This window comes from Nymphaea colorata, chromosome 3, assembly GCF_008831285.2.
Source record: "Nymphaea colorata isolate Beijing-Zhang1983 chromosome 3, ASM883128v2, whole genome shotgun sequence".
NCBI lineage: Eukaryota > Viridiplantae > Streptophyta > Magnoliopsida > Nymphaeales > Nymphaeaceae > Nymphaea > Nymphaea colorata.
Window position 1 is genome coordinate 22625293 of NC_045140.1, and position 16736 is coordinate 22642028.

Consider the following 16736-nt stretch of genomic DNA (forward strand, 5'->3'; position numbering starts at 1 on the left):
ACGGGATCAAAATCCGTTGGGCATGTCGACATTCCGCGTGCGTGAATCAAAAGTAAGTAAGGATGCGCGTATGTATATCGCTTTCGCACTTTTCCGTCAAAAGAAGGTCGGTTCCAGCCCTCTCCACGAACCCAACCCAGTCCTCAGACTGAGCTGCACCCCTCAAGTCGTTGTGGATCTTGGAGCCTGTCGGTGCACCTGGGCACGAGCCCACGATAGCCTGGTATATTGAATAGACTGGACCTCGATCATTAGCGGTGAGTCAGGTTCTGGGTCAGTCGGTACAGTAGGGTCGACCCGTACTGGACCGGTCAGGTGGTCGCAGGGGCGAAAGGAAAGGGGGGGCCGCCTAGGCCAATGTAAAAATTAATTTTTTTTTTCTTTCATGTATTTTTTGAATTGTAGTTCAGTTTGACCCTACCCAAATTCAACCCCGGAGCCCCCATTTGGCCGGCTCCTCTTCTTTGACGTGACATTGACACCTCAAAAAAAAATTATCAAAAAGATGCTCTACTTTAATGTAATCTAATCTGAAAAATACTCAAAGACAACCGAGAGTTCCATTTCTTAACGCACATAAAACAAGCTAATAAGTTCGAGACATGGCCCCAGTTTAAGATCAATGGCAATTACCGATCTTCTTGAAATAATTATTGGTAAAAATCGCTTTTCTAGGCTTCAGGTGGGTGATGAACCAAGTGGGTGTTTATCATTCAACTCTTAAATTGCTTTAAACTCGCATTTTGTTGGGCTTTCTTTTCTTACATGTAATGCATGATCTCGTATCATCAAAATTGAGAAAGGAAAAAGGCGACTTAAACATATTAATAAGAGAAGCCACATTTGGTAATTGATACTCATACAAAAAAAACTGTTATGGGCATTTGATACAGTCAAATTTTCGATCTACCAGTGAAAATCTTTTAGAATATTAGAGCTGCTTTAAAAGCATATTGCTGCAAGTCAGTTGAAGCCGCTTGAAAATTAAAGCAATCTCTCCCTCTTTTCATTCCTCTTAGTTGCTGCTCTCTCTTACTCTCCAGGATGTCTCTCTCCCACCAACCAGACATTTAATAATGAAGGGCTTGGCGCGCTGCCAGAATGACGGTGGCCAGCTCATTGCCAATTGAGCTTGAACCTCCCTCTCTCTCTCTTTCTCCCTCCTTATAAATAGGTTACGTGCGTCTGCTCTGTTCTGCACCCACCACACTGCCGAAGGTTCAGTGTCATAAGAACGGATCTCCGTCATCTCCTTTTATTCTCCACGGTTCACCTCCTTGTCAGTTGTCACCCTTCAGGAGAAGAACAATCATGAAGCCTTCAACTCTGGCCGCCTTCCTACTGGTTCTGCTATGCCTGTCTTACTTCCCTCAAGGATCAATGGCTGCTCCTGGTAAGTGCTTTCTGATTCGGTTTTTAACTTGTTTGTTGCTACATTCATATGAATTCTTTCTTCATGGCGTTGGTGGGATCGAGCTTTTGGTTTTCCTGGCTTCTTTCCGTTGCTGAACTTTTCTTCTTGTCTGCTGGTGGGTGTTGGGGTTCAGGAATGTGCGGGCTGAAGTGCGGGATGAGGTGCGCGAAGGCGGCGGTGAAGGATCGCTGCCTAAAGTACTGCGGCATCTGCTGTGCGGAGTGTAAGTGCGTGCCCTCCGGCACCTACGGCCACAAGGACGAGTGCCCTTGCTACAGGGACAAGAAGAGCGGCAAAGGGACGCCCAAGTGCCCTTGAACGGATGCACAGTCAGAGGCAGAGAGATCAGAGAGAGACGATGTTTAGGTGGTGTTTGATGGTGTCTTTAGACCATATATGAATAAAAACATGGCTGTCGTCTTTTGGTAGCTTGAGTGTGATCTTAAGCAGTTCGTGGCTTTTGGTTCCTGCATGTTCTCTCATTTTCTTTAGAACTTTTCTGTTGCTTTGTTCTTTTCCATTCTACCATCTGTCAGGTTCCTTTGTATAAAGTATTTAGATCAGTGGTGTGAAACAGAGCTCTCTGGCTTTGCTACTGAATTTTTTATTTACACTGAAACCGGATCTCTCTCTCTCTCTGTCGCTGTGCATGTCTCTGTTCTTGAAGACGGTCGGTCGATTTACTGAATGATAGGAAGACGAGTGTCTGTGGCCTGTGGCCTCCGAATCTTCGGTCTCAGGATTTCACGTGAAGCGGAGCTTTTTCCTTTTAATTTCTGAATTTTGCAGCTCAGGCCTGGAATTCTGTTAACAAAGAAACTCGGTTATTGACGCCCGGAATTCGATTTTTGGAACTTGAAATCGTGAAAAAATGCGAACATTTAATATTACCACCACACTTCCTGCGTGATTTTATGAAAGCCTCGCTTTTTGCCGTGGCACTAGCGGCGGGAAAACGCGCCAGATCGTGAGCGGCCCACTTCAGAGGTAAGTGTTGAGATCTAGAAGCTAGTGAGATCTTTGAGTTGATCGAGATCTAACTTTTTAATTTTATGTGGACGTATGGAGAATCCTCCGAAATTCAGGGTTCTTTCCTCTTATCTCTGGGATTCACCTCCTCTTTGTCTCTGGGATGAGGGATTTGAGTAAGAAGTAGGACATTCTATTCTTAATTGGAATGTAGTATATCTACTGTAAAATTCACAGTTCAGGATAAATAATATCTATGAGAATTGAATAGTTCGGGTAAATAATATCTATGAGAAATGAATTGACAGTTCAGATGAATAGCAGAATGGAAATGGACGATCAAACTGTAAAATTTACTGTTCATGTAAAATTTACTGTTCAATACACAACATCTATGAGAATTGAATTAAATTGACGAGGACTTGGTCTCTCTTCCCAGCTGGACCAGTACAACTGAAAACAATAAATAAGGGTAAATCTTATACAGAATGAGCAGGAAAACGGTGAATCATGTCCGAGCTATGAAAGGAGAAGAAAATGGTTTGCCGGACATGCGATAGAATCCGACGGAGTTGGTACATGAATTTTAACAAGTGCCGGCGATCTGGAGAAAAAAACCGCTCGATAAGATGGGAGTTAAAAAAAAAAAAAGTCGTTTATGAAAACTCTACTTATATAGATTTTTATTTAACTCAAGCAGCTAAATGCAAAATATTTCAAAAAATATGTATAATTGTAATTTGTCTCTTTAAAGAATGAGAATTAGTTTTATACACAATACATTCGTATTTATTCATTGTGTGCGCGTGTGTCCATGTATATATAATTAAAACAACACATTTACGATCGAACTTCAGGATTTCGGGCTTCATTGTGGAAGGAAGGAGCACGCTTCTTTGAATTGTTTTCTCGACCAATTAGTTGAAAAAGTTGCAGTGGCGCGCCATTTTTGTGTCTAAAATACCAAATCCCTCTTTTTCTTGTTTTGAACTGAAAAACTTTTCTGTTTTCTCCCATTCTCTTGCTCTCCGCCTGTTCTCTCCATCTCTGATTTCCCGGCGACTATCTTCGGCCGACCCTTTCTTTCGGGTAAGCATCTCTCTCTCGTCGGTCATCCACCGCCAGGCCGTCGCACTGGTTTTCCTTTTTTACCTCTCTCTCTCGTCGGCCAGCCACCCCCAGACCGACGCAGACAGGGACCGCGCCTACTTCATTTTCTTCGTCTCTCCCTCTCTTGCTCTCCTTCGTGGGCTCTGTGTCTATGGCGTCATACAGCGGGGGGTCGTCATGAGCGGCGGAGACGTCATTGCCCGGGCTCAATTCGTCGCCGGCAAGACCTTCATGTTCGCCCTCGCCGTCTGCCATATGGTTGAGATTGGCACCCGACATTATGTGCAGCCCTGTTTATATACTTCCCTTTTTCTTCTTTACATTTTTTGCTTTGTTCTTCTCCTTCGATATCGTGGCTTGATTGGCACGGGAAGAGTTGCTCTGTATTTCCTTCCGTTTGCTCTTCTTGTATAATTGGGCTTTCTCAGATCAGGCAAGTTGTTGGTGCTACCAACACAGAACCTGTTTGTTTGTTTTCTTTTGGTCTACAAAACATGCTGACAAACAGATTTTGGGATCCCTACAACCGACGGTTTCTAGTTTTGCCTATTTCTGCAATATGGTCAGCAATTCCACTGTCACGATCTCCATTGATTAAATTTTAGTCTGAACTTTTCTTTGTTATTGTTCTCCCAAGGAAAGCCGGATATCACCAGTCACTACAAGCTGCAACCGTTGCAATTTGTTATTTCATCAAAGGTTAGACGGTAATTTGTAATTCTGTCTGTTATTTGACAAAGAATTGAGCACCGTTTTATAAAATGCTCAAATTCAAATGTCGAGATGTCCCTCTTCGCTTTCCGCATCTCACGTACTTCGACTTCTGGACGCAGAGAGGAGGGGCGGACAGGAGAGGGGAATTACGAATCCAAAATGTCATCCATGGACGAAGCAGCAATTCAACAGGTGAAATCTTGTTCCCCCTCCCAAGAAGAAATGGGGATATGGATTCTTTCTTCTTCTTTCTCTTCTTTTAGAAGATTTAGGGATTTTGTGGGTTTGCAGATCATGGAGAAGCAGATCCTGACGGTGGCGAAGGCGGTTGAGGACAAGTTGGACGACGAGATCACTGCGCTTGACCGGCTAGACCTCGACGATCTGGAGGCGCTGAGGGAAAGGAGGTTGCTGCAGCTCAAGAAGATGGCCGAGAAGAGGAGCCGGTGGCTCTCGCTAGGCCACGGAGAGTACCAGGAGCTGCAGTCCGAGAAGGATTTCTTCCCGGCCGTCAAGGCCAGTGATCGCGTCGTCTGCCATTTCTATCGAGAGAACTGGCCTTGCAAGGTTCCAGACAGATTGGTCCTTTGATCTTCTTAATTTTTGCTTTATATGCTCTAGATTGTGGTTCATCCCTGTCTTCTGGGTTCTGAAACCCTAGCTAACAGCACTCGTTAAACGTGAAATTCTGTGGAAATAATGGATTCTTTGGGTAATGTTCCTTCCCGTAAGAAATTAAACAATGTATATCCAGATTCTCCGGAGCATTTGGATTGGGAAGGAGAAAGGTCGTCTGGTAGGCTTTCCATAATTTGTATGGAATTGGAAGAAGTCCAATTCTATGATATCATGGAAATTATTTCGGCCAGTGCAAGGTAGGAACAAACTGGAAGCGCGAATTGTTGCTGGTGAACAAGCGCTACATGTCCCTTAATGATATGTTCAAATTTTACAAGAAAACTAGGACAAGACAGCCAATGAGGAGGCTATTGCAGTCCATCTCAGGGGCACGGACCAACATTCTAGAACAGAGATTGAGGGAGAAATGAAATGAAAAGAAGTTCAAGCATGCTGCCTGAAAAACAGAGTCCATATTCATAGCTGTGAGATTATGTTCTCAGTCTGCGCTTCAGTATTTTCAGCATGGTTGTGTTAGAATGTTGTTCGGGATTAGGTTGTTTTTTCTATATGAAACCCATTTTTTTCGAAGGATTTGGTGCATATGGCCTGACTTTTGTTGCTTTTCTAACCCTCCTTACTTCAAAAAGCAAAAGAGAAAATAAAGGAACCTGCTCGTTCAATGCCAGCATAAAATTTAGGACGTGTTTTTACTGACTATATCATGTGAAATTGTCTGTTGGCCTTGATGGAGAAAAATTATTCAAGAAAACATTGGAAGGCAGGTAATCTCTACGTCTTCATGCATTCTAATTCCCGGGGAACTGATTTTATAATAGAATTCTTAGTCCAGAGGCCAATTTATTTTTCAGGAAGTTCTTTCAAAACTGTGTTCAAGATTTTGGTTGTAAGGTTAAACCTAACCTCTTTGTTCAGATGATCTTCCCGTGTTGATAGATATGGATAGAGTGCCAACACATACTCCCTTCTTGGTAAACGACCTCAATTACTGTGTAATGCATGACCTGGAAGGAAAAAATATTTAGTTTCAAAGCTCTGGTGTAGTTATCTGATTGGTGCCTTTAGCATAATTGAAGCCAATTGAACATGACAAATGGATCGTTTCATCATCAAGTGATATTAATTTTGGCTTGGTTTCTCTATTGTTGCATGCACATCTCAACTGGGTTTTACTCTATTTCTCTGAGCCTATGTGGTTGTTCTTGGTTTTTGGGTTGGTTTGGATATTGTTGCGTCATTTTGAATTCCAGGATTGTGGTTTTCACAAACTGTCTTTCCCTTCCAAGATATTATATGAAAAATTCAATCACAAACAGTGTTAAGAAAGTGTATTGAAGACAGCTTCAAGATTCATATTACATATTCTAATGCTTTATTTACTTTGAAATCTTTGTAGGTGGTGGACAAACATCTGAGTATTCTAGCAAAGCAGCACATAGAAACTCGCTTTTTAAAGATTCATGCGGAGAAGAGCCCCTTCCTGGCTGAAAGGCTCAAAATAGTTGTTTTGCCAACGTTGGCCCTAATAAAAAATGCCAAAGTTGAAGATTATGTGGTATGAGGATGTTTTCTTCTGTCATTATCACAATCCTCTTATTACTTTTGGTGGCTTTCATTTGTTATGTCATCGGAGAATGGGAGGATTCATCCTCAATGTATATTGGTTCGTCCTCTCAATGCATTTGATGTTGGCAGGTTCTTATTACGTTTGGGCTCATTGTAGCTTTTCATGTTCAGGTTGGCTTTGATGAGCTTGGTGGAACTGATGATTTCAGCACGGAAGAGCTGGAGGAGAGGCTGGCAAAATCGCAAGTAATCTCATTTGAAGGTGAATCGTCTGCAAGCCGTTCTACTGCCAAGGCTGCAAACAAAAGAAGCGTTCGACAAGCCGACAAACAGGGTTCTTCAGACTCCGAATAATTGACTCGCAACCTCTGCTCTTTTCCCTTCCTTTTTGGTGAATATTATAAAATACCAGGTTTTCTGCATCTGTCCTCTGATCCTGTGAGGAAAGATGGTCGAATCGTGAACTTTGCTGCTTCTATCATTTTTGTAAAATGGCAAGAATTTGAGCAGGCTCTGTCTGAAGTAAACTATCCCATTAGTCCGGTGCTATTTTTGTTGGTAAATCTTTTCTTTGGAGTGAAGAAAAATTTGATCCTGCCTTGTGTGTAGGGTTTTGGGTTTAGGGAAATGTTTATATTTTCTTTGATGGAAACGGTATATCCTGTCAATTAGAGTGTGGTATATTTCATTAATTAGAGTGTTGCATACCTCACCGTTTACATTTCAGGAAGCAGCCCCTGAGGTTTCCCTGCAGAACCATACTGACAATAAGACTTTCACTAGCTTGTCAGCTTGATCAGTTATGCTACTAGCTCGCTAGTCCAACCAGTTCTGCTACTCCCTTTAAAACCGAACATGTGAGGGAAAACGACGCTTAACAACTTCGAGCTGGATCGATTCAAGTAGGCACCTCATGTAACTGGACCCAGCATATTATGGAAAATAGGTTGGTCTTTGTGAACAACTGCCACCAATCCAGATGTTCACACCTACCACCACCGCTACTTTGCCCATCGTCTTTGAAAAATGTAGCCAAGTCCAGTTTCCTTTATCCGAAGACGGAGATGCGAACATGTCAGTGGTGAAGGATTAATATGTGTAGACATGCAAATCAAATGCACGAAGTGGAGCACTATTGGGGCTCCACCCTCCACTATCGGAATTCACTCCTGCTCCAGATCAGTTGTCGAAGGGAAACTTCGGACACTGTGTTTCACAAATTTACTTGATTCAGGAAAATGCAACTTTCAGAGTCCTTGGTTTGGGTCACTTTATTTTACCGATTTACTTGATTAAGGAAATATGTTGGTTTCAGGCGATTCTCAGATCCATGTGCGAACCCTAATCAGATTCAACTGCTTATCTAAATGGTTTCTGGACAAAGCGTGCTGAATCCGTCCGCTAATCCGGGTAAGTATTCATGTATGCTGACTCGTTGACGTCATGGACAGAGGTGCTCGTCTGGAGGGGATATCGCGCGTTTCATTTTTCATGCCACAATTGGACGTGGATCGAAAGTCTCGACAGCCGGTTGGTTTAGCAGGACAATTAATTATCTCGGACCTGATCGGATCTCAAGATCTTCAGATTTTGAAATGCATGGTGGACTTCAGATCAAACCCACCACTCTTGATATTAAATCAAACCATTCGACAATACAAATGGACTTCAGATCAGACCCACCTCCTAGGCTCCTCCGATCTTAGATCACACCTCTTGACTACATAAATTTAACATTTTGGTTTCGCCTAAGACCTTTAGTTTGATAAAGTATAAACCATTAATTCCAATGTGCACTTTTTGAGCTACATTAATCCCATGCATTTAAAAACCCTGGCTTTCAAGACACAACCAATCGCCGATCGTCTTTGATGGACATGTTGGTTCATAATTTTTTTAAGGGTCCATAGTAATAGTTCTAACCGTCTCTCTTTGTGGTTTGCGCTCCCGCTAAAGCTTTTCACTTGAAGAGAAGAAGAGAAAATTATCAGCGAGAAGGGAACACAGAGAGAAGAGGTCTCAATACCCATCCATGATTCAAATATAGCTCAAATATAAGTTCCCATTAGTCTTCAGACTTCGATTTGAAGTTATTCAATATGTACACAGGCATCCGTATCCGATTACATAAAACGCTAAAACAGTTTCTCTTTGAGTTTGAGCCAGATTTCGACATGGTAATAACCATGCCTGATCAGAATGTGATCCATTGGCATTTCTACTGACAAATTGGTAAATAATCTTCCAACAACACCCGGAGTCTGACGACAGACAGTTCAATTACGTGGGACTTTAAAGATCTCCAAAAAGTTGACATTGAACCTGGATGATCTTGCAACCCACCTTTCAACACGGATGTCCATCGTGCATGTCATCTTTTGCAGTTTAGGAAGCACAGTCTGGGGTTTGAACTAGAGTTGCGCTGCTTATGCACCACCAGCCCATTCCAGTTGTGGTACGCCCTTTGAGGCAACCAGTAATGTCCTTCCCTCTTCCCCAATACCTTCATTTTTTAAGTTGACATAGTGTAGTAGGAAACTTTGACGAAAGGCTATATATCATTAGACTATGCTAATAGAAGGTCGGACGCCCAGCTCCCAACCAGCTGGTCTCGGAAGAGCCTATCCTTTCAGCTATAATTTCAATAATTTCAAGTACACACCCCACAAGGCTACAAGCTTCACATTCCTATTCTTTTATTATAGGCCTTAATCTTGTAAAGGATTGCCCCTCAAAAGAATCCTCAACATGACACCATTTAAAATCACAACATGTTGGGAAGATACGAAAATCTATGCGTGTCAACGTTCTCATAGTGTTACCATTGTCGCATAAGAACTACAGTTGAGACAGAGCTTGAAACTTCCATCCTCTGAATTGATATTCTAACTGAAATTATTGACATACTGAATATAAGAGGTCATCGGTTGGTAAGTTAAAGTGTATCTGAGGTATAAAAGTCAGGCCTGAAAATGGAAGATTGGGAGATAAAGGAAAGGCATGAACTTTAATTCCCTGCTAGGCAGTAGGATAAAATACTCCTGCGCACTCACTAGAAGTTTCAAAAGTTTCAAAAGGAAAGACAAGGAGACTACGTAAGACTTGCCAGTAAAATTGAAAGACTATCTTTAGACAATTAAAAAAATAATAAACGTGTGGCGTAGATAACGATCAAAACGTGGTCCCTTGTGCAAAAGTTTCCGTATCACGTACGCACAGCTCCAGCCAAAAGGGTCTGCAGTGGTTCCCAAGTTCAAACCTTCGCAGAGTAAATGGAGAAAACAGAAAAAAGTAGACAACAACCAACAAGCAGTTCTTCTTCACGTAAGAAACTATCAACAAACCAATCTTAATTGCACTATTAAAACATTACTGTATAACAAAAATAAAAGAACAACATGTGCTACAAATTAAATGGAACCTCACAAAGGAGAAAACGGAAAAACTACCTATGTACCAACACTGACCATAGCTTAAAATCAGAGCGGGTTGTATGCAACACCACTCCAACTCTAAGTTCGTGGTAGATGCCCCTTCCTTTCCTGTAACTCTACATCTATGGACGTCCAAAATCTTCATAAAGGCTGCCACTATACATCAAAACTGTTTATATGTTCCAAGTATAAAAAAATAGCGACCTGCAGCAGCAAAAGCATTATTTTGCGCAGTTTTTGCAGATTAAACATGGATCCTAGAACAAAGACTCAACGTGCTTGGTTAGTTAAACTTAATACTGGATCATCTCCACCGATTGGAATCCGATCTTGGTACCACAGTATCATGAAGAGCCATTGAATTTGCACGGCTTAAAACCTTTTTCCCATATGGGCAGCGTAGAAAAGAAGCGTTTGCTTGTACCGACTTGACCAGATCACTCTGAATAGCATATCCCTGGATCGAAGGAAACAGAAAAAATATTTAGTTTCCACGAATTTGTACCATTTTAATCTGATAGGAAAGAAAGAGTGATATTGTTAGTTCGCGAAATTAAGGGCCCTGGAGCTGCCAACTTTGGGTCTTTGACTGTTCCGGTAAAAACCGGAGAAACTACTAGAACAACATGAACCTCCAGAAACTACTACGCAAAATGTGAACACAAAAATATTCAGGTTTCAGATGGTGGAGGACCATACCTCTGATACACTCAGTGCGGACTGGGCAACGTAGTTGCCATACTCGCCTTTTAGAAGCATCACAAAATCTGGAGAGTCGAGGAGCTCTCTGATAATTTGGGTTAGTTCCTTTTCTGCACTTACTCTCAGGCATTCTTCCACCACGTTACTGCTGTATTTTTGCAAGGACAGGGACAAGAAATGACCTTTAAGCTTGTCCAAAACCTTGGGTCGTATCCATGGTATTCCTAGGCCAAATATATGCTGCACGATGTAGTTGCTGCAACAGAAAACAAAGTAGACATGAAGCAAAAAACAGGAAAAAGCTCTAAAAATAATGCAATAAAAACAAAATTACAGGAATACTAACCCAAAAGGATCCTGGGAAAGATGCAGTGAATTTTCGATAATTTCATTAATCAATAGACGTTTCAGCCTTCCCTTAGAATGTTGCAAACATTTTTGCATCATAATACATCCACTAGGATGAGTTGCAATTTGGACGCAATGACGTGCAGCAGCATTAATGATAAACTGCCAAGAAACAGTCAATAGAAAGGAATAAATTTTTTGAACAAGCTTCATGAGTACTTGTCCAGTTATATACAACGAACAACACATTTCAAGCGCAAATACAAAGAAAGTAAAATGCACAAAAGAAAATTTAACTATGGCAGAAAATAATTTGAAGTTACAAAGTAACTTGAAATTTGGCAATGATGAGTTATACATTGAGACACGTTATTTTCATGAATCTCAGGAAGTCCTCTAGGTTACGTTTCTCATATTGAAGGCATCTGTCAGGTGCAACTGATATATCACACCTCAAATATAATATTTAGTGCCCATAAAGCACAGATTGACATTCAGGTCGCAGCAAAAACTGGGACGTTTGCACAGCTTATTCCATCATAGAGAAATTTTGACATGCAATTAGCAGCCTAAAGAAGTCATTCAACATTGCACAACTCGAAATCATAAGAGTGTGCATTCCCTTAAAGCCACTATTTCCTTTATGAGTTCGTTCAATTTAGATGCAATCTATTTTACCAAAGGTCGAATGTGATTACTGTCCCCGTCCCCACTATTCACAAATTCACACCAAATGGAGGCTTTTGTACAAATATACTTTTCACTAACATTAGTTTGTTCCATTGTTATTCTTGCATGGGAGCTTATTCATTCTTTTCAACCTAAGATATTCTCGTACCATAAAATTAATATCGGCTCAACACTTCAACTAAACAAGTCCGGTCATGTTCCCAAGAAATTAGCAAATTCAGGTTGTAGTCCATTGACCCTATTCATCAGTTATAATAGCTATTACATAATATAAATGCTGAATGACGTTACAACTGGAGATGGCTTCGGTGAGGCAGCAGTCAAGAAGTCTACATTTGAGTGTTCTATCTTTTAACTCCACGTAGACTCATATTGGTTAATCAGCTCATGATCCTACCTGGTCATGTTCCAAGGTCCTAGGTACAGGTAATATAAAGGCTCAAATTTTAACTGGCAATGTCTTCGTTGAGACGATAATCAAGAAGTCTACATTTTCAGTTATTCCACTTCATCTATCTACGTTTTTCCTTTTTATTTCATTAATTTCCATGTATTGCATCATAACCTACAGTTATTCTGAACTTGTCGACTGATTGGGCACTTCTCCTTAGGTCATCTATGCTACTGGAACCTCTGGCCACTACACTTGGGTGGGCAAACTTTGTAGTTTCATGTCACTCCAGCTACTGTTGTAATATCAAAAAGTTGGCAGCTTATAAAAAGAAGGCTTAACAAGCATTTAGAAAGTCAAGCATTGAGCTTTAGAACACTAAAGCGAGTGAAATGAGAAATTTACTCAAATAAAAACAAAATCTATCGACCAACTCAACATGATGGTATGAATCATGGGAAAGTCAGCCACTTGCACTAGAGTAAAGAAAGGCTACTAAGTTATTTCATTATGTTTGCATGCACGTTATTCATCTAAGAAAGACCCTGGCATAATTCAACTGCTAATATTTTGGAAGTCATTGGAAGCAGATAAAGGAGATATTGGAAACATACTCATTGGTCCCATGCGGAACTAGTTGACAAAAAAATTTTGCATAACCTCAGCATCTAAAAAGCAAGTGAAAACAGGGTAGCCTGGACTCTGGACAAAACAAGAAATGCAAAAATACCAAACAAAAAGCCCCCTAATACAACAATGCCTACGATATCCAAGTATTGCATTAGCAAAAGTTCCAGTGCCATCAAATCACAGATCCTATCCCTTATTCTAGAAAGCATAAAAAACTACAAACCGCCAATTATGTCAAGCATCATCTTTTCAATCTTCTAAAAGATATTGGATATCCTTGTTATTATAAAAGGAAGTTCAAAGGAATGTGAACCTATTCTGGATTGGTTTTTGCACTTAATAAAGCATACAATATGCACTTGCAAAAATTTGCTATTTATTACCAGATCCATGTGCTACAGCAATAGCAAGAGAGTTGCTAACTGTTCAGACTTCAGTCTGCTCTAGAAGTAGTTTTCAGTAAGTACTTGGAAGTTGAACTCAAAATTTCAAGACCTTTCACGTTAATTTGTTCAATTCATTGCACAATCTTCTAATTATCAGATCTTGGGGATGACAACTATTATGAGAAATTTGAACAAGATATATCTTTGCATTTTAGGTCATCCGGCAAACAATCGCCCTAAATGAGAAGATCAGATGTATTAGATTGCCTACTCAGTCACTAATGGTTAGTTATTTGAGGCCTTTTTCTACACTACCTTCTGATATACTCATGCTGTGCTTTATGAATAGATAAACATAAATCACAGTCATACTATCAAACTATTCTTAAGTGCATTAGACAAATTCCCCATAAATTCCTATTCCTGAAGTTATTGATACCAATTTCAGTGGACAGCAAGACCCAGAATATGCTGCCAACAGCAACCTGAAACCCCCAGCTTTTTGTTAACATATCCCTTAGGACCGTTGCAAAACATTATTTCTTCAACTCATAGATTAATGTCTGACATTAAAATCATGTGATGCTTGTCATATTTTCCAAAGTTATAAGTTGAACCGGTCATAAACTTTCATACGCCAGACAGGCATCCGTATAGCTAAATCGTTTTCAGCATTTTGCTGGAGAAGGCTCAGCACTGAGTAATGACGTATCCTGCATCTAGAGGACGAATTAGACAAAAACACCACCAAAGATTCCCGGCCATGTCAGATGGCTACCAGAAGTAAAAAATCCATCGTACATATAATATTCTCAGAACAAATGTTTCTACAAGAATTCTTGCATTGGCGAGAAACTCCATGTGATCCCCATAAATTTGCCTAACCATAGAGCAACTGTGCTTGAATTCAAGAGACAAATAACATCAAACAAATATTCCTTCAACAGCCAAATTAGCGTTCTACGATATTAACTCAGCATAAAAACTCAGATGAAAGAATATGCAGTGTTCAACGCCACAAAGCAACAGTACAGCTACTGGGCCAGGCCGTCCATGTACGCATGATATAAGCAAAAACTTTAATGACAACAAAATAAACTGACGATATACCGATAAATAATCTCTTATGGTAATTAAGCAAGATGTCAACTCAAGCAGCGAATAATTTTCAGATAAATTGAAAAAGACTTCAAATAATAAGTGACTTGAGAATGAGCGCGTAAAACTTCAGTCATGACAGTGTTTTCCTCCATTTTAATTAACAGAAAGTTCCATAGAACTGCCCTTCCATATCAGAAGAGTCGTCTTCGTCAATCGTATCGACTCGGCATCGTGGATACTGCCCAACTTTACTCAGCTATATGCAAATTCACCAAAATATAGAATAGAATAATGTGTGCCCAGGGAGACAGGGCGGTTCATACCATAATGCAGATTATTTTCGTACTTGCTTTCATTGGCAAAAACATCGAAGAATGTTGACACCGCGGTTAGACCGACGGTGCTGGCTTTAGGCGCCTTATGAGAATTACTCTCAAAAGTTAGGTACCTAATTGTCAACCCTCGAAAGTTGGGTGGTGATTAGACGTTCTCCCAAAAACCAAGGGGCTTTATGTAATTTACTAAAGAAAAAACAAACAAAAGAAAAAGCTATGGGGTATGCTAAAAGAGGAGGAAAGCGATTACCTCAATGTCTCCAGTTTCTTCTCCATCGCTGAATAATGTCAGCCAAAGATTCAGAACATGATTACCGTTCGAATCTGTCATCAACTTCACCAGCCCGGGTTGTAAGGCTGAGCGAATCAGAGATTTCTCCTCCTTTGACTTGATAGTTTCCAACAGTTTCTGCACGACCCGTGTCCTATAAAACCATGAAAAACGATTGAACTGAAGAGTCTTCCAAGTACCAAATACAAATACTAGTTTGGCGTAATCTGTCAGCAAGAAGAAACTACTTACCCATTAATGTGAATAGACATTTCAATAAACAGATGGTTTGTCCGAGTGACAGTGAAAATTATTTCTATCCTCTGCCTTCCATCGCAGGCTTCCAAGAGAGCCTGAACGAGATAATTCCCGTAACCATCACACATCAACTCGAACACATGATCTTTAATCTCCATAAAGATCATCTGTAATTCCTCTGGCGAACCATATTTGCATTTGCTCTGCAAGAACCGGCCACCACGCTGCTCCTTCGCAAGTACCACCATCTTGCCCTTGACCTCCTCGAGCGACGTATACTTGCAGTCTTGCTGCTCCTGAATAAACGTAGACAACTCTTTCCCCGCTTGCTCCCCTCGCTCGTCCTTCACCCTGCTCCAGTTCGGCAGCACATCCAGCCCGTAGTGGACTGGACTTTTCTGTTTACCTCGTGCCCTGGAAGCGCGCTCCCTGTTCGCCCCCCGCCTTAACCCAAGCGTCTCGGAGACGGGGTCCGAGATGCTCAACTTTTCCAAGTTTAGATCGCAAAGGCTGCACGAACATGAAGGAAAGCTGGGTACAGGCCCTCCACAGTACATATTCGCGTTGAAAGGTTCGCCACGGTTCATCATACGAAGAAGGACGTGCTGCCTAACGAGCTCCAGCACCATCTGCTGCCGCAGAGAAAGAGCCGGTTCGGCTACCAAGTTCGCATGCACCGCCGAGCCAGGCAGGTTGAACCCCGTTCCGCAGTTGGCAGAACGGTTCCCGGATGCGCAGCAAGGGGGAGGTAACCCAGCCAAGTTATAAAAAGAACCCGCGTCATTGTTGTTGTACAACGGCTTCCGATCGCCGGAGGCTCGGACTCCGGCCACTTGACGCGAAGGGTCCTTGATTTGGGTGTCGTAGACCGAGGAGGCACCGAGGGGGAGGCAGCCGGCGGAGGGGTAGGGCGGCAGAAACGTCCAGTCCGTCAGGTCGGGTTTGGGAGTGCCTTCACCGTACAAAAAAAGGTCGTCTAAGAACGAAGCGTCGTCCGCCATAGCCACGCGTTTTCTTCTCCTGCAAGAAACAAACAAAGGAAGGGAAGGAAGAGGGATTGCTAGGGTTTCAGAGAGAGAAAGAGGGCGGGAGTGGGGGAGGTAGGGAGCGCGTCGTATACTCTCACAAAGGAAAGGATGGAAAGCTGCATGGAGAGGAAGACTGCAGTATTTATGGAGAGAGGAGGAGAGAGAAAAGGGAGAGAGGGAAAAGAATTTGTATTGATCTGAGATTTGGGAAAAAAACGGTTTGGATTGAATTCCAACATGGGTTTTGGTGGACGCCAACCTAATTGGATTTTCCTTAGTTACATTTGGTTTATCTAAACTTTGAGGATATCTACAAAGTTTTATTTACAATCTCATTTAAGAAACAATTCCTCAAAAAATCGCCCTCAACTCAAATGTGCTTACCATAGTCAAACTTGGATCAAATACTATGAAATGACTTAATTTTCCATAAAATGTGTATCTTTTTAAATATGTAAAGTTTAATCGTGCCCCTGATTCTTTTTTCAGCGTGGAAAGTTTTCAAAAATGAGAAGCTTATATATGCGTTTGAAACAATTACACCATATGAATTAAATCCAAGCTAACCGCTTTGTTAGAACCTATGCCACAATCTAATTTCATAAATAAACTATGGAAATGAAATCTTCACCTAAGCATTTGCATTTACATGTGAAAACTTGTCATACCCAAGACCAAATTATGCGACGTGAATTTATTTATGTAGATGTTCACAACTTATTTTCAATGGTGCCTTCACAGTTACAAGCA

At 41.3% G+C, this 16736-nt stretch overlaps 3 protein-coding genes across 5 annotated transcripts; 2 read left to right on the top strand and 1 right to left on the bottom strand.

Annotated features, from left to right (window-relative positions):
* The first annotated feature begins 1177 nt into the window (after positions 1 to 1177).
* LOC116250271 (peamaclein-like) lies at positions 1178 to 2025 on the top strand. Its single transcript, XM_031623879.2, has 2 exons — positions 1178 to 1393; positions 1548 to 2025. Exons 1-2 carry the CDS (start codon positions 1312 to 1314, stop codon positions 1730 to 1732), a joined length of 267 nt encoding a protein of 88 aa, XP_031479739.1. The 5' UTR covers positions 1178 to 1311; the 3' UTR covers positions 1733 to 2025.
* A 1202-nt stretch (positions 2026 to 3227) lies between these two features.
* Positions 3228 to 7007, top strand: LOC116251526 (thioredoxin domain-containing protein 9 homolog). 3 transcript variants are annotated; one of them, XM_031625850.2, is made up of 6 exons: positions 3228 to 3472; positions 4131 to 4192; positions 4327 to 4399; positions 4499 to 4774; positions 6243 to 6401; positions 6584 to 7007. In XM_031625850.2, exons 3-6 carry the CDS (start codon positions 4367 to 4369, stop codon positions 6764 to 6766), a joined length of 651 nt encoding a protein of 216 aa, XP_031481710.1. In that variant the 5' UTR covers positions 3228 to 3472; positions 4131 to 4192; positions 4327 to 4366; the 3' UTR covers positions 6767 to 7007. The 3 variants fall into 3 exon arrangements, with proteins under 3 accessions (XP_031481710.1, XP_031481711.1, XP_031481708.1); XM_031625851.2 differs by having other exon boundaries at positions 4136 to 4192; XM_031625848.2 differs by lacking the exon at positions 3228 to 3472 and adding an exon at positions 3481 to 3775.
* A 2732-nt stretch (positions 7008 to 9739) lies between these two features.
* Positions 9740 to 16117, bottom strand: LOC116249756 (putative pumilio homolog 8, chloroplastic). Its single transcript, XM_031623006.2, has 5 exons — positions 14953 to 16117; positions 14680 to 14854; positions 10895 to 11058; positions 10546 to 10804; positions 9740 to 10303 (listed from the first exon to the last, which is right to left on the bottom strand). The coding sequence occupies exons 1-5, from the start codon at positions 15957 to 15959 to the stop codon at positions 10151 to 10153; spliced, it is 1758 nt and encodes a 585-aa protein (XP_031478866.1). The 5' UTR covers positions 15960 to 16117; the 3' UTR covers positions 9740 to 10150.
* Between the last annotated feature and the right edge of the window lie 619 nt (positions 16118 to 16736).